This window comes from Symphalangus syndactylus, chromosome 10 (assembly GCF_028878055.3).
Source record: "Symphalangus syndactylus isolate Jambi chromosome 10, NHGRI_mSymSyn1-v2.1_pri, whole genome shotgun sequence".
In the NCBI taxonomy this organism is placed as follows: Eukaryota; Metazoa; Chordata; class Mammalia; order Primates; family Hylobatidae; genus Symphalangus; species Symphalangus syndactylus.
The window spans coordinates 89,795,618-89,817,247 of NC_072432.2; the positions used below are offsets into that span (position 1 = coordinate 89,795,618).

Sequence of the window (21,630 nt, forward strand, 5' to 3'; positions counted from 1 at the left end):
TATTCTTAGAGACAAGGTTTCACTATGTTGGCCAGGATGGTCTCGATCTCTTGACCTGGTGATGCACCCGCCTTGGCCTCCCAAAGTGCTGGGATTACAGGTGTGAGCCACCACTCCTGGCCCCTGTCTTTGGGTTTTTAAGTGACAGTAGTTGCCCCTATTCTAGGAATTGATCCTCTTTCTCACCATAACTCTCTTATCCCCAAATTTGCTATCTTGACTTCTGTAGCCTCAGAGGCTTTGGTTTGAGTGGACATTTGTCTAACCTCTACTCTTTGCCCACCCAGGTGGAGATTCACCTTTTATTTATGTATATTCTGCTATGGAATTAGATTTCTCTGGTCGGTGAGTCTGAACTTTCTCTAGTCCTCTGTTGGGTTCTAATCATGCCTAGATCTCTAGAAGTAAGAGTTAAATACCTTTAGATCTTTTTTTTTTTTTTTTTTTTTTTGAGACAGAGTCTCGCTCTGCCACCCAGGCTGGAGTGCAGTTGTGGAATCTCAGCTCACTTGCAACCTCTGCCTCTTGGGTTCAAGAGATTCTTTGGCCTCAGCCTCCCGAGTAGCTGGGACTACAGGTGCACATCACCATACCTGGCTAATTTTTGTATTTTTAGTAGAGACGGGGTTTCACCATGTTGGCCAGGCTGGTCTTGAACTCCTGACCTCAGGTGATCCACCCTCCTTGGCCTCCCAAAGTGCTGGGATTTCAGGCATGAGCCACTGAGCCTGGCCTAAATACCTTTAGATCTTTATATTTCCCCCAACTTTTCTTCCTCTGTGATGCCCACAGCTCAGGTTTATATCCTAATAGATTGTCTTCTGTCTGGGGCCTGACTTCAGGAACTTTATAACTTTACTGCTTCTCCCCTAGAAGATACTAATAATTACTAGTAATAACTAAATCAGCATAATACTTAATGGTTTACAAAGCACTTGACAAAAACTGAAAGAGGAGAAATGGAATAAACCCTTTAAAGTGGGTGAAACAGGTATTATTCCTACTTTTTAGTTAATTGTCAGAGTCAAAGAAGAATTTCAGGGGGCCGGGCACGGTGGCTCACACCTGTAATTTTAACACTTTGGGAGGCCAAGATGGGCAGATCATTTGAGCCCATGAGTTCGAGACCAACCTGGGCAACATGGTGATAACCCCGTCTCTACAAAAAGCTACAAAAATTAGCCTGGCGTGGTGGCGTGTACCTGTAGTCCCAGCTACTCAAGAGGCTAAGGTAGGAGAATCGCTTGAGCCCAGGAGGTCAAGGCTGCAGTGAGCCGTGATGGAGCCACTACATTCCAGCCTGGGTGACAGAGCAAGACTCTGCCTCAGAAAAAGAAGGAAGAAGAATTTCAGGCTTTTTGATTCTTGAGTTCATGTTTTTTCCCCCATACCATACTGTTTCTCTCTAAATGATATCATTGTATTTTCAAAATATTACAGACAAAAAAACTGGCAGAACTAAAGGAAGAGACTAGACAACTATACAGTTGTATTTGAAGATTTTAATACTTTTCTCTCAGTAATTGACCTAAACCCTAGGCAAAAAAAAAAAAAAAAAATCACTAAGGATGTAAAAGATATGAATGACATGATCAACCAGTTTTACCTTATTGACATTTATAAAACACTACACCAACAGCTGAAGAATACATATAATTTTCAAGTGCATGTAGAAAGATAAACTAATGCTGGGCCATAAAATAAGTCTCAGGAAATTTCAAAATATTGAAATCTTAAAGAATGTGTTCTCTGACCATAATGGAATTAAATTAGAAGTCAATTTTAATGAGAGACATGGAAAATATTTGGAAGTCGCCTGCATGCAGTTGCTCACACCTGTAATCCTAGCACTCTGGGAGGCTGAGGCGGGTGGGTTGCCTGAGCTCAGGAGTTCAAGACCGGCCTGGGCAACAGGGCAAAACTCTATCTCTACTAAAAATACAAAAAATTAGCTGGGCATGGTGGCACGTGCCTGTAATCCCAACTGCTGGGGAGGCTGAGGCACGAGAATCGCTTGAACCCGGGAGGCAGAGGTTGCAATGAGCCAAAATCACGCCATTTCACTCCAGCCTGGGTGACAGAGCGAGACTCTGTCTCCAAAAAAAAAAAAAAAATTTGGAAGTTAAACAACTCTTCTCAATAACCTGTGGATCAAATAAAAAATCACAAGAGAAATAAGAAAATATTTTTAATTGAATCATGCTAAAAATCATATCAAAATTTCTGGGATACAGATAAAACATACTTAGAGGGAAATTTATAGCTTTAAATGTTTATATTACAAAAGAAAGCTTTAAAGTTGATCTAAATTTCTGCTTTAGGTTCTTGAAACAGATAAGCAAAATAGGTTACAGGAAGGAAATAATAAAAAATAAGCAGAAATTGGCCAGGCATGGTGGCTCACCCCTGTACTACCCTCACTTTGGGAGGCTGAGGTGGGAGGATCACTTAAGCCCAGGAGTTCGAGATCAGCTTGGGCAAGATGGCAAGATCCAGTCTCTATAGTGAGACCCCATTTCTAAAAAATGATAATAAAGTAAGTAAGTGGAAATTAATGAAATAGGCATTAGATAAACAATGGATACATTTGTGGGGTTTTTGTTTGTTTGTCTGAGACAGAGTCTCGCTCTGTCTCCCAGGCTGGAGTGCAGTGGTGCAATCTCGGCTCACTGCAACCTCTGCCTCCTGGGTCCAAGTGATTCTCCTGCTTCAGCCTTCCGAGTAGCTGGGACTACAGGAGTACACCACCAGGCCCAGCTAATTTTTGTATTTTTGGTAGAGACAGATTTTCATCATGTTGCCGGGCTAATCTCGAACTCCTAACCTCAGGTGATCCTCCCACCTCGACCTCCCAAAGTGCTGGGATTACAGGTGTGAGCCACCACGCCTGGCCTGTTTTGTTTTGTTTTGTTTTTTAAAGACAGGGTCTTACTCTGTCACCCAGGCTGAAGTGCAGTTGCGTGATCACAGCTCACTGCAGCCTCAACTTCCCAGGCTCAGGCGATGCTACCACCTCAGCCTCCCAAGAAACTTGGGACTACAGGCATGTGCACAACCACACCGGGCTAATTTTTGTATTTTTTGTAGAGACAGGGTTTCACTCTGTTTCCCAAGTTGGTCTTGAACTCCTGGGCTCAAGCAATCCACCCACCTCAGACTCCCAAAGTGCTGGGATTAACAGGTGTGAGCTACTGTGCCTGGCCATGGATAAAATTAATAAAGCCAAAAGTTCATTCTTTGAAAGGTTTGATTAAAATTGACAAACTCCAACAAAAAAAAGGAAATATGAATTATCAATATGGAAAGGGTTATCACTACAGATCCTATAGTCATTGAAAGGATAATAAGACAATATTATGAACAATTTAATAAGAAATCCAGCAGCAAAGATGATGTAGACAAACTCCTTAAAGGACATAATCATTATTCCATTAGAGATTATTACTTTTGACTTCTGAACGTGGCATGGAGATATCTTTCTTGGTTATCAAATGAATCGTCTTCCTGTATATATATTCCAGGTAGTGATATTTCCTAAAACTATACTAAAGCTCTCACTGTTCTTATTTTCCTCAAAGCATTGTTTTTCTATTTATAACACTCTGTTGTAGAAGAACAGTCTAGCTATTTATTGATCCTTTAGGGAGCCCTAAAATCTGTTCGGGGGCTTTCCTGTCTCTCTTTTGCCCCGGCCTAGAGAGAAGGGGATTATATGAGGTAGATCTTGAAGCCAGGTGAGAATCTTGAGGACTGACGTGGATTATCTGTTTTCTCTTAGTCACCTTGGTTCTGGGACATCCGACAGTGCTGGCATAACTATCCATTTCAGGTAGGATCTGAGTCGTTTCAGGATAGGGGTCTTGAATGTGTATAAGGTGGAGTGAGTGAGGGTCCTTTGCCAGTCCCCAGGACAGATGGTGCATTTCCTTGGGATTGAGGGATTAGGGACTGAGTCCCTTTAAGTCATATTCAGGGTATCTTATTTTTTATTTTTATTTTTTAAATTTTTCCACTGCTAAGAGTCATATGAGGTATCTATTCCTGAGGCCCCCATAGCAATGAAATCCAGTGAGTTTTTTGTTCTGATTTTCCCCATTGTATTCCCCCTAATTGGGCTAAAAGAAAAGCAGGTTTCTGGTATTTAATGAGGTACTTTCTGGTTCAGATGTCTTTTTTGTATCAAAGGTAACTTGGAATCCCAGCAAGAGCATCTTGGTTGTAACCTATACTAGAAATATGTCAAGGAACTGCCAAAGGGGTGGAAGAGAAGGCCTATGTGTATTTAATCCTGTGAAAAGCACTAATTGCCCAGAATCCTAGACATATTGATTTGATTGTGTTACAGTATGTGTTAACTGTATCTCATCTCTGCAAGATGAGAGTTGATGTGTGTGCAGAGGAGCAAGGGAAGAGGCTTAAGTCTCTACAGCAATCCAAAGTCTGTTAGCTATTGCATATCTTGGCAGATAATGGGGAGGAGAGATGTCTAATAATTTGGGGTATTGGTCCTCCAAGGCAGAAAAAGTTGGAGAGATGGAATGCACCTTTGACTAGCCGGTAATCTAACTACTTCTTTCTCTCTTCCAGCCTCTTTCAAGTGGGCTTTATTACTATTATATCATGGAATTGGCCTTCTATTGGTCCCTTATGTTTTCTCAGTTTACAGACATTAAAAGAAAGGTAAGGACGTTGGCTCCCTCAATTCCCCAACTTATTGCATCCTCCTTTCTAGCAGCTTCCATGACTGCCATTATGATGTATTATCTTCCCTGAGACTGCAAAAGGAGAAACTGGGTTTGATGGACTCTTAGCTTGTTGTAATGTTCCCAGAAATGAGACTGAATTAATGATGAAGTATATTTAAGACATTCAGGGAAGCCCCAGGATGAGAACAATTAACCAGCTAAGAAGCATACTTTTTTCCGTATTCTTCTTTAAGCATCTTATGTATCTAAAGCTCAGGAAACTAGTCAGAATTGAGAGATAGCAATGCTTATTCAGAAAAAAAATCTGATTCCAGAAAAGCTGGATATGGCTTTCATATGGCATTAGGGACCCTTGCTCTCTCTGTTCTCCCTTTCTGGTTACCCCACTTACTCAAAGAAAGTCAATTGGAAGGGGTTTTGCTCTCTTCCTGCTATTGTTTAGGAAGCAAAGATTGAGAGAAGTGAGCTGACTTGCCCAGATAGTGACAGAGTTGGAAATGCCTTAAGTTTTATACAACCCAATAGAAAAGGCAGAATCTTTACCTTTTTATTAGTGTCTACCTGAAATAATGTGGTTCTAGCAGCTCTAACCCTAATCTGTCACTAACTCAGGGTTATCTTTGATGAAGAAAACCAGGGTTAGCATTGATGGGAATGAATTAAAACTTACCCAGGTTGTTAGTGTTATCTAACATAGAAACTTGATACTCAATTTTTATGCCTTTTACTCTCCTATGGTCAGAAGACACAGGTCACTTTATTAAAATTTTATTTTAATTGTGATACATATAAGAAAGTTTGAAATACATATTTAAGTTTTAAAAATAATAAACTGAGAAGTATTTAATAGATGTGTCTGATAACTCAAGTATTTAGAGACTTCCCCAGGTCTAACTTGACATTTGAACCCAAGAGGAAATTAGAGCCACAAACCTTTCCCTTCTATTAGGTCCCTGTGGTTGACGTTTCTCTCATTAAAGCAGAAGAGTCATAGAATCGCAGGGAACTCTAAGGCTTGTATGTCTTACTGGGATGTTATCCCCAAGTGTCAGCTTAGCATCCATGCTATACGTATTCTGCAGTTAGCAAAGGAAATTTTTACTTTCTGGCCTTTGAGCTGCATTAACATGGAGTATGGGTCAGTCACTGATGTAGGGAGCGTTCAGTTAAATGCAAGGTAGCCAAGGGAGAGTCGAAGCAGAATGGAAACTTTTTTTTTTTTTTTTTTTTTTTTTTCGAGATGGAGTCTCACTCTGTCGCCCAGGCTGGAGTGCAGTGGTGCGATCTCAGCTCACTGCAACCTCTGCCTCCCAGGTGTGAGCAATTCTTCTGCCTCAGCCTCCCGAGTAGCTGGGATTACAGGCATGCGCCACCAAGCCTGGCTTATTTTTGTATTTTTAGTAGATATGGGGGCTTCCCCATGTTGGCCAGGCTGGTCTCGAACTCCTGACCTCAAGTGATCCGACCACCTTGCCCTCCCAAAGTGCTGGGATTACAGGCGTGAGCCACCGTGCCTGGCCAATGGAAACTATTCTATATGGGGTGGGGTAAGAGTCTCAGAGAATAATGCAAGACATTGAGTCGGCTGGTGTTTCTACGGCCCAGCTTTTACCTCCCTCTTCTATTTCCATTCCTTCCTAGGACTTCCTGATCATGTTTGTGCATCACTTGGTCACCATTGGGCTTATCTCCTTCTCCTACATCAACAATATGGTTCGAGTGGGAACTCTGATCATGTGTCTACATGATGTCTCAGACTTCTTGTTGGAGGTAAAAACCCAATCTCTCTTTCTCCATCTTCTTCTTCTCTTCTTTTCTTCCTATGTGAGGACTGACTTTCTCCCCAGCTCAATTCTTTCTTCCTTTCTCCAGGCAGCCAAGCTGGCCAATTATGCCAAGTATCAGCGGCTCTGTGACACCCTTTTTGTGATCTTCAGTGCTGTTTTTATGGTTACGCGACTAGGAATCTATCCATTCTGGTAAGTGGTAAGGCTGCAGAGTTGTGGTAGGTGTGAGCCTAATGATAACCTTTTTGCCAATTCTCATTTTGCCCATTCAGTTTTTCTGTTCTATTCTATTCTACTTTTGCCAATAGAACACAAGAACCCTATTGCCCTGCTTTTACCTTGGTCTGTGCTGACTTTTTGTGGACTCTCATAGGACCTCTGCTGCCTCACACCGTATTTCTAGCAAGGTCGGATCCAGACTCAGAGTACCCAACTTGGTTGGCTTCTCAGGACTGACTCATCTCTGAGGAACAGTCCTCATTTTATGCCTAAGTAATTCCTTTGACTTCTTTTGCGCTGTTGATACAATTCTCAGGCCCTTCTTGCTTGTGTTCCTGCTCTGGTCCCAACCCTAACACACACACACACACACTCCCTTTCTCTCTCTCCCTCTCCTCTCTCTCCCTGTCTCCTTTCACTTCTACATTCACTGCTTTATGGGAATCAGCTACCTACTGTCCTATCCTATATGTGCCTGAGGAGCTGAGTCATTCCTAGGATTAGAGTCCCACTGCTGTCCTAATTTCGTGAAACTCTGCATATTTGAAGTGATTCATAATGTGACTTAATCTATCAGTTCCTAAGATTTATATATCTTTCTCTGTCCCTAAGGATAGAAAACACAACAGGCTCCTCCCTTTGTTTACTTTCTTACTGTGGATGATGGCCCCTGGAACTTCAGCTGATAAAAGGGCTGGTAGGAAAACACACAGGGCTCTGCATCCCCAGGACTCAGCTTCATCCCTGTCTGCTGAGCTTTCACTCTAGAATCTGACTATTGGCCTCCCTTTTCTAGGATTCTGAACACGACCCTCTTTGAGAGTTGGGAGATAATCGGGCCTTATGCTTCATGGTGGCTCCTCAATGGCCTGCTGCTGACCCTACAGGTTCTGCATGTCATCTGGTCCTACCTAATTGCACGGATTGCTTTGAAAGCCTTGATCAGGGGAAAGGTGAGGATGAAAGATGGCTTCTTTCTTTGGGGTATGGAAGATAGGGATTACTCAACAGACATTCTCTCTGCATCAAACCTGGTGAGCCCCATCTACTCAAGCAGGCCAAGCAAAAAGCCTAAGGGTCCAAAGTATTCACCTCTTTGGTGAATGTTTTGCCTTTTTTATTTTAGAGACAAGGTCTTGCTCTGTCACCCAGGCTGGAGTTCAGTGGCATGATCATGGCTCACTGCAGCCTCAAACCTGGGCTTAAGGGATTCTCCCACTGCAGCCTCCCAAGTAGCTGGGACTATAGGTGTGCACCACCACGCCTGGCTAATTTTCTTATTTTTTGTAGATAGGGTGTCACTATGTTACCCAGGCCAATGTCCAACTACTGGCCTCAAGCAGTCCTCCCACCACGGCTTCCCAAAGCAATGGAATTACAGGTGTGAGCCACCACACCAAGCCTGTTTTACCTTTTTTTTTTTTTTTTTTTTTTTTTGAGATGGAATCTCGCTCTGTTGCCCAGGCCGGAGTGCAATGGCAGGATCTTGGCTCACCACAACCTCCACCTCCTGGGTTCAAGCGATTCTCCTGCCTCAGCCTCCCTAGTAGCTGGGATTACAAGCGTGTGCCACCATGCCTGGCTAATTTTTGTATTCTTAATAGAAACGGGGTTTCACTATGTTGGCCAGGCTGGTCTCTAACTCCTGACCTTGTGATCTGCCCACCTCGGCCTCTCAAAGTGCTGGGATCACAGGCGTGAACCGCCGCACCTGGCCTGCCTGTTTTACCTTTTAAGATGTGACTTAGATTCAAGAGGAAAGCTCTGCCTTCTTCCTGTCCCTTAGGAATGGCTTTTGGTAAAGGATGATAGGGTTAAGAGTTTTTTCAGAGATGGCCTCAACCATTTCCTATCTCTTACCTACCTGCCTCAGTGGATTTCATATTTTTCTTTTTGACATGGGGCCCTTTTCAAAGGAAATCATATGCAGAGCCGTATAAACTGTATAAAAGCAGATTGTTAAGTTGCCTAGAAGTGGTGTGTGGCAGTTCACAAGCCACCACAAGATGACCATGCTGTGATATTCAAGATATGGTTTATATAAGGAACTAAATACCCACCTCACCCCACTAGTGTATGAGGCAAGTGTCCTAAGTGAATGGGTGTGTAGTGTTTCAAATACCCATCTTATGCCAAGAGCCAAAGAAGGGTGCCACTTAATGATAAACTCATAATTGAACTTTGCAAGTTTTGAAGCAGTCAGGCTGTAGTTAGTCGAAGGGTAGGGCTTTCAGCCTAAAGGAATACAGAATCCCAGGCGGGGGGGGCTCTGCTTGAGCAGGTACTGACACTAGGGACCAAGTGATGGAATGTGGCCTTGATATGGATGATTTTCTGTATCATTATTCCTTATAGCTGCCATTGGCTCAGAACTTGCTCAGTGTGCCTGTGCATCTTGCTGTAGCTACTGGACATCTCTGTTCTCTCCTGCTTTTCTTTCCTGACTAGGTGACCTGTCCAGGAAGGATTATACCTTGTACTCTCCACTCTTTCCTCACCTCCTTCCTTTTTTCTGTGCCTGGCGGGAGCTGGACAGTTTCATCTCTTGCATGTAAGTGTATCTGTGCTTCTAGTATTCAGTGAGGCATGTCCATCTGAGTGTGGTTCTCTTTCCTCCTGCTCTCCTTTCTGTTCCCTTGTGTTTGTCTCAGAGCATGCCCTCTCTCCTGACTTTTCAGGGCCATTATTTACTAGAGCTGCAGTTGCCAGATTTTTTCCTAAACTGAGGCAAGAATTGAGTCTACTTTTTTTTTGTTTTTCTTGAGGCTCTGTTTACCTCAAATCTAGAGACACTCTGCCCTCTAGTGGAAATTTCCTAAAGGTCAGGTAATCAGTCATCTTGAGTTCAGAGGTCAACAGCTATAATCAACTGTAGAAGACCCATCCAACACAAGTTCAAGGAGCTGATCCAAAGCAAATGCTCAACTTCTTGGCAACAGTTGTTACAGCTGTGTTCCTTTTCACTTCCTTCTCTCCTTTACTTAAACCACATTTATCATCCTTCAGTTCTGGAGGTCAGAAGTCCGACACAGGTCTCACTGGGTTTCTGTTCTTTACTTTTAGAGTCCAGGGTGGAGATTTTTTTTTTTAATTTTTATTTATTTATTTATTTTTGAGACAGAGTTTCGCTCTTGTTGCCCAGGCTGGAGTGCAATGGTGCGATCTTGGCTCACCACAACCTCTGCCTCCCCGGTTCAAGAGATTCTCCTGCCTCAGCCTCCTGAGTAGCTGGGATTACAGGCATGTGCCACCACGCCTGGCTAATTTTTTTGTATTTTTAGTAGAGACGGGGTTTCTCCATGTTGGTCTGGCTGGTCTCAAACTCCCGAACTCAGGTGATCCGCCCACCTCAGCCTCCCAAAGTGCTGGGATTACAGGTGTGAGCCACCATGCCCAGCCCTTTTTTTTTAGAGACAAGGTTTTGCTCCATTGCCCAGGCTGGAGTACAGTGGCACAATCATGGCTCACTGCAGCCTCGACCTCCTGGGCTCAAGAGATCCTCCTGCTTCAGCCTCCCAAGTAGCTAGGACTACAGGTGCATGTCACCATGCCCAACTAATGTTGTCATTTTTTATTTTTTGTAGAGACAGGGCTCTCGCCATGTTGTCCAGGCTGGTCTCAAACTCGGGCTCAAGCTGTCCTCCTCCCTCAGCCTCCCAAAGTGCTAGGATTATTAGGTGTAAGCCACTGTGCCTGGCTCATGGTGGAGAAATTGAAATACTTTGCTTGATATGCAGGATAGTTTAGATTAGGAAATGCTGCTGTAATCCAGATGCTTCATTTGAAAATACAAAACAAAAAAGCCCAGGTTAATAAGCATTCACAGATGGTAGCATGATTAGAACTGGGATTCTTTTCTCATTGACTGCCAATGCATTTGTGTTTTTCACTATCTTGGGGATGCTGAAGTTTTTTTTTTTTTGAGACAGAGTCTCACTCTTGCCCAGGCTTGAGTGCAGTGGCCCTATCTCAGCTCACTGCAACCTCCGCCTCCCGGGTTCAAGAGGTTCTCCTGCCTCAGCCTCCTGAGTAGCTGGGATTACAGGCGCACGCCACCATGCCCGGCTAATTTTTGTATTTTTAGTAGAGACAGGGTTTCTCCATGTTGCTCAGGCTGGTCTCAAACTCCTGACCTTGTGATCCGCCTGCCTCGGCCTCCCAAAGTGCTGGGATTACAGGCGTGAGCCACCGCGCCCCGCCGGGGATGCTGAAGTTTCACAAGAGAAGTGATCCTGCTATTCGGAAAGGGAAGAAGATTGGAAAACAGTGTCATAGGATAGTGGTAGTTGAGCCCAGGAGTGGGAAACTACTAAAAAAGGCCTGTTATGGATCAGCTTTGGGGATAAAGCAAAACATCATAACCAATATGAATAAATGCATTGTCCACAACCACCAGAAGATAGAAGCATTGCTGACAGTCATATGTATTGTTCATGTTGGCCTTCCCTGTTCTTTGAAGTGGAAGAAGAGAAAGGGTGTCTGAAACCTAAACCAGGTCTCAGTGAATGATGTCAGTTCTCTTAGGCCGGTCCTGAAAGACACACTCCTCTACCAAAGTAGCTTCAATTCCACAGAGAAGGCTGGGCGTGGTGGCTCACGCTTGTAATCCCAGCACTTTGGGAGGCCGAGGCGGGCGGATCACGAGGTCAGGAGATCGAGACCACGGTGAAACCCCGTCTCTACTAAAAATACAAAAAATCAGCCGGGCGTGGTGGTGGGCGCCTGTAGTCCCAGCTACTCGGAGAGGCTGAGGCAGGAGAATGGCGTGAACCCGGGAGGCGGAGCTTGCAGTGAGCCGAGATTGCGCCACTGCACTCCAGCCTGGGTGACAGAGCAAGACTCCGTCTCAAAAAAAAAAAAAAAAAAAAAATTCCACAGAGAACAGAATTGGAGATGACAAGGGAGAAAGCTAGACAGACAGCAGGCAAAGCACAGTCACAACTGTAGCCATAGTCCAGACAATACCTTGAGTTAGATGTCATCAGAAAGCAGACCAGACTGGGAACACAGTGCCCACACCTGGGTCTCTGAGCTTAGGTGTGTCTTACAGTTCTCTCCAGAAAGTTCTTTCCTCACTTTTGTCATTGGTCTCATCCCACCCAGGTATCTAAGGATGATCGCAGTGATGTGGAGAGCAGCTCAGAGGAAGATGATGTGACCACCTGCACAAAAAGTCCCTGTGACAGTAGCTCCAGCAATGGTGCCAATCGGGTGAATGGTCACATGGGAGGCAGCTACTGGGCTGAAGAGTAAGGTGGTTGCTATGGGGACTTCAGCACACATGGACCTGTAGGGCCACTGGCAACATACTCCTCTTGGCCCTTCCCATATCTACTCTTCTGTGACTGGGAGACTGCAAGGCACTGAGGAGTATCAAAGAAGCAAATATTTTCACTTTGAAAGAAAACTGCCGTTTTGTATTTAATAGCCTCCAGGTTCTTTCAGTAATGTTATTTGCTCTGTGTGTTTTTCTGTGTTTGTTGATGTGCATTTGTGCATATGCGTGAGTTTCATTGCCAGGGTTGGGGCACAATTCTGGACTGGGGCCATGAGGCCTTCCCTGGTCCCCATTGAACCCGCCTTAGTTCCTTCCACATTTGGCTGCATCTTGAATTATGCCGACTCCAGACTGTCTCCTCCTTTTTTGCCCTTGGCTTTTGAGGCTCTAAACCCCTGAACCATCTAAATGGAGCAGCCAAGTTCAGTCCCAGATTTCTGCACTGTTCCTCTTTCACAGCTGGAATATGTCGCATGATGAAGTTGTATAGAAACAGAACCATGGATGGATGGCCAGGATTGCCGTGGTCCCTAGCTAGATCCCCTTCCTATCACCTGATAGCAACAGGGACAGCTGCCAATACCCTGCTCTTTACTCAATGGTACCCAGGGAGGGAGCATGGGAAGAGGGTAAGCTGAGGGCTGGAGGAGGGCAACAGCCACTGGGTGAGCTGTTCACCATCTTATACTATTGTTTGTGATTAAAAGTGCTTCAACCCACCTCTACTGTCTCAACCTCTTTAGTGACTCTATCCGCAGTTTCCTGAATCCATAAGCTAATTAAGAGCTTTTCCAGGTCTGATTCAGAAGGCCCTGGACACCAAATTTTTCCTTTCTGTGCATGGTGGGAGAGAGTCAGCCAGGGTACTTACGTTTTAGAGCTTTATGTTTTTTAAGAAAAAGTAAATAGGTTCAGGGGGTCACAAGAAGAATACTGGGCAGATTCAACCATGTATATAGTGAAACCAACAAAAGTTTGGTTGAAAAGCCAAGACGCCATTAGGTAAATACCTTATTTCCTATTTTAGTCAATACAGAGATTGTCAATTAACTGGTTTTTTTTGTTTGTTTTTTGGTAGAGATGAAGTCTCCCTATGTTGCCCAGGTTGGTCTCAAGCACCTGGCCTTAAGCCAAAGTGGGGATTACAGGCATGAGCTAACCGCGTCCAGCCCAGTTAACATTTTAAGGTTGTGATAAATGAGTCTGAGGTGTTTTTTGTTGCCCATGGAGAAGCAGTCTTCCTAATCCAGGCTTTTCTCTGTGGTCTTGGCAAAATTACCAAATGTAGTATTCACCTCCCAGAATAATTTTCCATTTGGTGAATGTTCAGATTATCAAAATATTTCCAAGTGCTCTTAGGTACATTATGACATATGGAGAGTGTCAGGGAGATGAATGAAAATGGAAATAGGTTATTGTTCTAAGAATCAGATACTCACTTGATGTTCATTGACATTATAGGGATATTGACCCTACTAAACTTACTTACCTTACTAACAGCCTTGATTTTTAGAAAGACTTACTGTGGGGCATAGGAAAACTTCAGTTCTAAGTAGTCATTTGGTCAGAGCTAATCAGGAAGACTAAAAATTAGGTCATACTTGGCCGGGCATGGTGGCTCACATGTGTAATCCCAGCACTTCGGGAGGCCGAGGTGGGTGGTAAATCACCAGGTCAGGAGATCGAGACCATCCTGGCTAACATGGTGAAACCCCGTCTCTACTAAAAATACAAAAAATCAGCCAGGCATGGTGGCACGTACCTGTAGTCCCAGCTACTTGGGAGGCTGAGGCAGAAGAATCACTTGAACCCGGGAGGCAGAGGTTGCAGTGAGCCAAGATCGCGCCATTGCACTCCAGCCTGGGTGACGGCGAGACTCCATCTAAAAAAAAAAAAATTAGGTCATACTTTTAGTTCCTCAACTTGCTATACTGAATAGACGAATTGTTGTGAAATATGAATGAAAATGCTTTTGAAAGTCAGATGAGAAATGTATTTTGCCTTCTGAAATTTGAACAATTGCCTTGTTCAAACTGGATTGGTTGGTGTAGCTAATCTGACAAAAGATGCAACTGGATAAAACAATAATAAAAATAATAGCTAACACATGACTCATTACATGCTAGGCACTGTATTAAACACATATGACAATAGGAGGCAAAAAGAGGTTAACTTGCTGAGGTCAAGCAGCTAGTAAGGAGTCAAACCCTTACTATTCCTATCTTACTTACTATCCCTCTCTATTCCTAACCACCATACTGTCTATACCATAATCTAATTAACCACTCTGCAGTCTCTACCAGCACTTCCCAACATTTCATGAGGAAGACTAGATGTTGCAGAAACATTCAGCCAAAGGCACAGACTGATTATATTAGTTTGCATTGGATAAATGAATTAAGATGAGGGCCAACTATCGGAACAGAATCTTGTTCTGAGAAGGAACTGTGTGCATATGGTTGGGGTGGGGGTGACAGGTAGGGTTCTAGAGAGTTTGAATACAGAGCTAGAAGATAACCGTTCCTGGTGCTGCAAGACTGTCATAAAACTAGTTTTGTAGATGGCCTGGAGGGCCCCAAATTAGTGGAGTAGGTTAGACATAGACTAAGATCATCTATACCACAGAACCAGAAGTATTTTTAAGAGAAATAGGTGTTACCTCTCCTCTACTGGCTATAAAAGGGTTTTATTATTATTATTATTCTTTTATTAGAGATAGGATCTCACTCTGTCACCCAGGCTGGAATGCAGTGACTTGATCATAGCTCACTGCAGCCTCGATCTCCTGGGCTCAAACGACCCTTCTGCCTCCCAAGTAGCTTTATTATTAATTGAAAAACGACTTATGTTTGTATAGTGCTTTACTGCTTAGAAAGTGATTTTTTTTTTTTTTTTTTTGAGACAGTGTCTTGCTCTGTCGCCAGGCTGGAGTACAATGGCATGATCTCGGTTCATGTTCAAGTGATTCTCCCGCCTCAGCCTCCTGACTAGCTGGGACCACAGGTGCATGCCACCATACCCGGCTAATTTTTATGTTTTTAGTAGAGATGGGGTTTCCCCATGTTGGTCAGGCTGGTCTTGAACTCCTAACCTCAAGTGATCCACCTGCGCTGACCTCCCAAAATTTTGGGATTATAGGTGTGAGCCACTGCACCTGGCAAAAGTGATTTCACATACAATAACTAAGGTTTAAAACACTTCTGTTAGAAGAAAAAAAAAAAAGAAAAAACACTGGCTGAGCCAAGTATGTTAAAAAAAAAAAAAAATGCTTCTGTAGAAGTAGGATTATCCCCGTTCCATAAATGAGTGTCGTGATTATCTATTAATATGTAACAAACCACCCTAAAACATAGTGGTTTAACAGAATATTATTATTGCTCATGATGTGGTTGGTTGGTTGAGCTCAGCTGGAGGTATCTCATGTGGTTGCAGTCAGATTGCAGCTGGGAATGGAGTTATTTGAATGAAGATGCAGCTGCAGTGGACGTCCAAGATGATTTACTTACCTAGTTTTGCCTGGCTATCAGTCGATGCTGGATTTTCCCTAGGAGCTCAGTCAGGGCTGTCAACTGAAGTGCCTGTACATGCCTCTCCATTATCTTGGGCTTTTTACAGGTGGCCTAGGTTCCAAGAGGCAGGAAGCAAAGCTGCTAGGACACTTCAGAGTGTTGTCCAGCCAGGGCATGGTGGCTCACGCCTGTAATCCCAACACTTGAGGAGGCCAAGGCAGAAGGAGTGCTTGAGGCCAAGAGTTTGGGACCAGCCTGGGCACAAGGCGAGACCCCATCTCTACAAAAAATTAAAAAATTAGCCAAGTGTTGTGGTGCACACCTGTAGTCCCAGCTACTCTGGAGAATCAGGTGGGAGGATGACTTGAGCTCAGGAGTTTGAAGTTACAGTGAGCAATGACTGCACCACTGCACTGCAGCCTGGGCGACAGCATGAGACCCTGTCTCAAAAAAACTTGTTTAGTAGTGGCACCCATCACTTCCACTGTATGCTACTGATCAAAGTAATCACAGGGACTGCCCAGATGCAAGGCAGGGTGGTAAGATAGACTCTACCTCTTTAAATAAATTTTTTTTGAGACGGAGTCTCGCTCCGTCGCCCAGGCTGGAGTGCAATGGTGCAATCTCAGCTTACTGCAACCTCCGCCTCCCGTGTTCAAGGGATTCTCCTGACTCAGCCTCCTGAGTATCTGGGACTACAGGTGCCCACCACCACACCTGGCTAATTTTTTTTTTGTATATTTAGTAGAGATGGGGTTTCACCATGTTGGCCAGGCTGGTCTCGAACTCCTGACCTCAGGCAATCCACCCACCTCAGCCTCCCAAAGTGCTGGGATTACAGGCGTGAGCCACCGCGCCCGGCGATAGACTCTACCTCTTGATGAAGAAGTGGCAAGGTCACTGAAGACCAGTGGAATGGGAGACATTGTTGCAGCCGTCTATGAAAGATTCAGTATGCCACAATGAGGAAACCTGGTCTCAGAAGTTGTTTAAAAAGGCCAGGTGTGGTGGCTTACCACCTGTAATCCCAGCACTTTGGGAGGCTGAGGCAGGAGGACTGCTTGAGGCCAGGAGTTCAAGACTAGCCTGAGCAACAAAGGGAGACCCCCCATCTCTACAAATAATTTTTTTAATTAGCCACAAGTGGTGGGTGCCATGCACCTATGGTCCAGCTACTCAGGAGGCTGAAGTGGGAGGATCTTTTGAGCCTGGAGGTCAAGACTGCAGTGAGCCGTGATTACGCCACTGTACTCCAGCCTGTATGACAGAGTGGACACGCTGTTTTGTTTGTCTCTAACAAAACAAAAACAAAAAACCAGATTGTCCATCCTAATCCTAAAAATAATTACGTAAGTTTAGTTGGTGGGTGATAAATGAAGTTCTTCAGACTTTAAATCCAGTATTCATGGCCAGGCACAGTGGCTCACACCTGTAATCTCAGCACTTTGGGAGGCAGAGGCAGGCAGATCACCTGAGGTCTAGAGTTCGAGACCAGCCTGGCCAACATGGCAAAACCCCGTCTCTACTAAAAATACAAAAATCAGCCAGGTGCGGTGGTTGCCACCTGTAATCCCATCTACTAGGGTGGCTGAGGCAGGAGAATTGCTTGAACCCGGGAGGTGGAGGTTGCAGTGAGCCAAGATCACACCACTGAACTCCAGCCTGAGTGACAGAGTGAGACCCTGTCTCAAAAAAAAAGAAAAAACAAAGCCGGGCGTGGTGGCTCATGCCTGTAATCCCAGCACTTTGGGAGGCTGAGGCGGGTGGATCATGAGGTCAGGAGTTCGAGACCAGCCTAACCAATATGATGAAACCCCGCCTCTACTAAAAATACAAAAATTAGCCAGGTGTGGTGGCACGTGCCTATAATCCCAGCTACTCAGGAAGCTGAGGCAGGAGAATTGCTTGGAACTGGGAGTTGGAGGTTGCAGTGAGCTGATATCATGCCATTGCACTCCAGCCTGGGCAACAGAGCAAGAGTGAGACTCCATTTCAAAAAATAAAAATCCAGTATTCATGCAGGAAAATATTTTCAGTTCAGTAACACAGTCATTAAGTACCTACTTTATGATAGGCACTATGGCAGGAGCTATAGACACAAAGATGAACAAGATCTGGTTTCTATCCTCAAAGTGCTCATGCTCCAGTAAGGGGGAAATAAAATACAATGTGATAAGAACTATTCTAAATTATTCTTGGCAAGGTGGAGGAAAACTTGAAAGTAAAGCTGGGCCATTAGAGTTAGGTGGAGTTTTGCCAGGCAAAAAAGCAATGGAAGGGAAGGGTATTATGTTTAGAACAGACATGAGAGTATATGAAAGGTATCAGTTCTAGCTTAATGCAGACTCAAATAAACTGAGACAAACATCTAGAAATGATAGATGAAGTATTTTCTAAGCTGTTTTTTAAAAATGCATAGCAGAGCTTCCAAGAAAGACTAAAGACAAAGGAACTGAAAACTAGAGCAGACAGGAAAAGAGCCAATGCAGTTACTGAGGGGATAAAGGAAACGTACCTTAAGGACTTGTTTTAATACTGACAACTAAAGACAAGACTGGCTCCAGGCAGGAAACTGAAACCCCCAGTTAAAGCTGGGACCCTGAAAGAGCAACAGCCTTAGTGAAAGAGGGGAAACCCTAAAAAAACCCCACCCAGGTGGTGAAAGGAAGAAGTAAGGAAGTCTGAATGCCTAGGCTTGTGAGATCAGGAGATTGTTGAAAATTCTGAATCCTGGGCCTGCACCTTATGTCAATTTTAGAACCTTTCTCATGTGAATAATGAGTGCACTTCCTGTATGGTCTGGAAAACCACCACCCCCACCAAATCCCCAGCCAAGAAGGTGCTAAAAAGTGGTCTCGGATCCACTGTCCACAGGTTTGCTCTGGAGAGACATGCGATGCAGGCAACATGGAACTCTACAGCCACCCTCACCCTATAAAAACTCCAAAAGATTATTTCAGTCAAACCTGCAACCCAGGTAACTAATAAAATACTATTATCCAGAATATATAAGGTACTGCCTACAAATTGTTTTTTTAAAGAAGACAACTCAATAGAAAGAAAAGTGGGGCCGGGCACAGTGGTTCATGCCTGTAATCCCAGCACTTTGGGAGGCTGAGGTGGGTGGATCACCTCAGGTCAGGAGTTCGAGACTAGCCTGACCAACATGGTGAAACCCTGTCTCTACTAAAAATACAAAAATTAGCCTGGCACAGTGGCATGTGCCTGTAGTCCCAGCTACTTGGGAGGCTGAGAGAGAATTGCTTAAACCCGGGAGGTGGAGGTTGCAGTGAGCCGAGATCGCACCACTGCACCCCAGCATGGGTGAACACAGCAAGACTCCAACTCGAAAAAAAAAAGTGGGGGTGAGGGGAGGATATAAATAGGAAAATCCCAGAGGGTAAACATACTAATGGCCAATAAATCAATAAAAAAGTCCTCAACCTTATCAGATATCAATGATATGTAAATTAAAATTAATAGAACCACTCAACACCAACAGAACAGAGAAATGCTGGTGAGAGTGAAATTCACAAAACCACTTCAGAAAAGCAACTTAACAACTGGTAAAGCTAAAAACCAGTAATATTTCCTCCTTTGGAGAAACTAACACATAGGCCCAAGTAAACATACAAAATACTCACTGCATTGCTATTCATTTATAAGAGGGGAAAAGTGGGAACAACCCAATAACCCTTCACTAGGGTAATGGAACAAATTGATATGCTCATTCAGTGGCATATTATACAGCAATTACAAGGAATAAACTATTTTCCTGTCAATATGGATGCATTAGTCTGTTCTCCAGAGAAACAGAACCGATAAGATATATAGATGAGAGAAAGAGCTTTACTATATGGAAGTGGCTTCTATGGTTCTGGAGGCTGAGATGTCCCAAGATCTGCAGGTGATAAGCTGAGGACCCAGGAGAGCCAATGGTATCGTTCCAGGCCAATTCCAAAGGCTTGAAAACCAAGAGAGCTGATGGTATGAGTTCCAGTCTGAGTCACGTCACAAGGCAGAAGACTGATTTTCCACCTCAAAGACAGAGATTCTCTCTTAATCAGCCTTCCTGTTCTGTACAGGCCTTCAATGGATTGAATGAGGCCCAGAAATATCCTGATAGATATACCCAGAGTAAGACCAAATATGTGGGTACCCTATGACCCAGTCAGGTTGACATACAAAATTAACCATCATAGCCAGGTGTGGTGGCTCATGCCTGTAATCCCAGTATTTTAAGAGGCCAAGGTGGGAGCATTGCTTGAGGCAAACAGTTTGAGACCAGCCTGGGCAACAGTGAGACCCCATCTCTACAAAAATAATGAAAGTAGCCAGGTGTGGTGGTATGTGCCTGTAGCCCAGCTACTCCGGAGGGTGAGGTGGCAGGATCACTTGAGCCCACGAGGTTGAGGCTGCAGTGAGCTATGATCATGCCACTGCCCTCCAGCCTGGGCAACGGAGGAGACCCTATCTCAAAAAAAAAAAAAAAAAAGAGGTCTTGCATATCACGACAGGGAATGTGTTATGGACTGCATGTTTGTGTCCTCCTCAAAATTCCAATGTCAAAACCCTAACCCCCAGTGGGATAGCATTAGGTGGGCTCTTTACGGGGTCATTAGGTTCTGAGGGTAGACCTCTCGTGATGGGATTAGTGCCCTTATAAGACAAACAAGGAGAGCTTGCTTCCTCTTTCTGCCATGTGAGGACACGGCAAGATGACCATCTGCAAACCAGGAGGTGTGTCCTCATGATGCACTGGATCTGCTGGCATCTTGATCCTGGACTTCCCAGCCTCTAGAACTATGAGAAATAAATTGCTATTACCATCTATGGTAATTTGCTTTAGCCACCCAAACCAAGACACTGCACTGACCTTGACCCAGTAGCCAGTGGTTCTCATCTATACAGCCCAATACCTTTCGAGTTTTTTGGTTTTTTGTTTAAGACAATAGTCTCATTATGATGCCCAGGCCTGATTCACACTCCTGGGTGGGATCAAGTGATCATCCCATCTCAGACTCTCAAGTAGCTGGGATTACAAGCATGTGCCATGGTACCCAGCCTTTGGGCTACTTTCTATATTTAGAACACACCCCCTACCTTTTTTTTTTTTTTTTTTTTAATTGAGACAGGGTCTTGGCCAGGCGCCGTGGCTCACGTCTATAATCCCAGCACTTTGGGAAGCCAAGGCGGGTGAATCACTTGAGGCCAGGAGTTCGAGTTAACCAGCCTGGCCAACATGGTGAAACCCCATCTCTAATAAAAATACAAAAATTAGCCAGGTGTGGTGGTGCACACACATAGTCCCAGCTACTCGGGAGGCTGAGGCAGGAGAACCGCTTGAACCCGGGAGGCAGAAGGTTGCAGTGAGCCGAGATTGCGCCACTGCACTGCAGCCTAGGTAACAGAGAAAGACCGTCTCAAAAAAAGAAAAAAAGACAGGGCCTCACTCTGTTGCCAGGCTGGAGTGCAGTCGTGCAATCATGGCTCACAGTAACCTCTAACTCCTGGGCTCAGGCAATCCTCCCACCTCAGCCTCCCAAAGTGTCGGGATTACAGGCATAAGCCACTGTGCCTGGCCTTAAAAATACTCTACTATCCTGTGCAGACTGATATATATTCTGTTGTATCAGAGATTCAAACACCAGAAGCTGGCTCAGCCATTAATTGCATGATTTTCTGAAATGGTGAACAAACTACTGTACAGTCTTGCCTCCGTTTAGTTGCATGCCTGCAGAACTGTACAAAAAATACTTTGTTTTTATGTAAAAGGGAGTTAGGTTATATGCTCAGCTAATTATGATATAAACTTTTTTCACCTACCAAATATCTAGGACATCTGATAGTTGTACAGGACTTAGGACAATTTGTTGTACAAGACTACCCCAGGGGCCAGGTACAGTGGCTCACGCCTGTAATCCCATCACTTTGGGAGGTCAAAGCGCGAGGACCACCTGAAGTCAGGAGTTCAAGACCAGCCTAGACAACACGGTGAAACCCTGTCTCTACTAAAATTACAAAAATTAGCCAGGCAGTGGCATGCGCCTGTAGTCCCAGCTACTCAGGAGGCTGAAGTGGGAGGATTGCTTGAACCTGGGAGGGGGAGGTTGCAGTGAGCCGAGATCACG

At 44.4% G+C, this 21,630-nt stretch overlaps 1 protein-coding gene across 17 annotated transcripts in view; it reads left to right on the forward strand.

Moving 5' to 3' along the window:
• Window positions 1–12,709, forward strand: part of CERS5 (ceramide synthase 5) — a 39,291-nt gene extending 26,582 nt beyond the window's left edge. For 7 of the 17 annotated variants that reach the window (XM_063610595.1, XM_063610596.1, XM_055294926.2 and 4 more), the window contains 7 exons: window positions 288–345; window positions 3,779–3,829; window positions 4,588–4,680; window positions 6,348–6,476; window positions 6,579–6,685; window positions 7,509–7,665; window positions 11,816–12,709. In XM_063610595.1, the coding sequence (XP_063466665.1) occupies window positions 288–345; window positions 3,779–3,829; window positions 4,588–4,680; window positions 6,348–6,476; window positions 6,579–6,685; window positions 7,509–7,665; window positions 11,816–11,965 (745 nt within the window). In that variant the 3' untranslated portion in view covers window positions 11,966–12,709. Of the gene's footprint in view, window positions 1–287; window positions 346–3,778; window positions 3,830–4,587; window positions 4,681–6,347; window positions 6,477–6,553; window positions 6,686–6,866; window positions 6,986–7,508; window positions 7,666–8,152; window positions 9,023–9,160; window positions 9,802–11,815 lie in introns of those variants that run through there. The other 10 variants (XM_063610597.1, XM_063610600.1, XM_063610603.1 and 7 more) reach the window with 8 other exon arrangements.
• The last annotated feature ends 8,921 nt before the right edge of the window (window positions 12,710–21,630 follow it).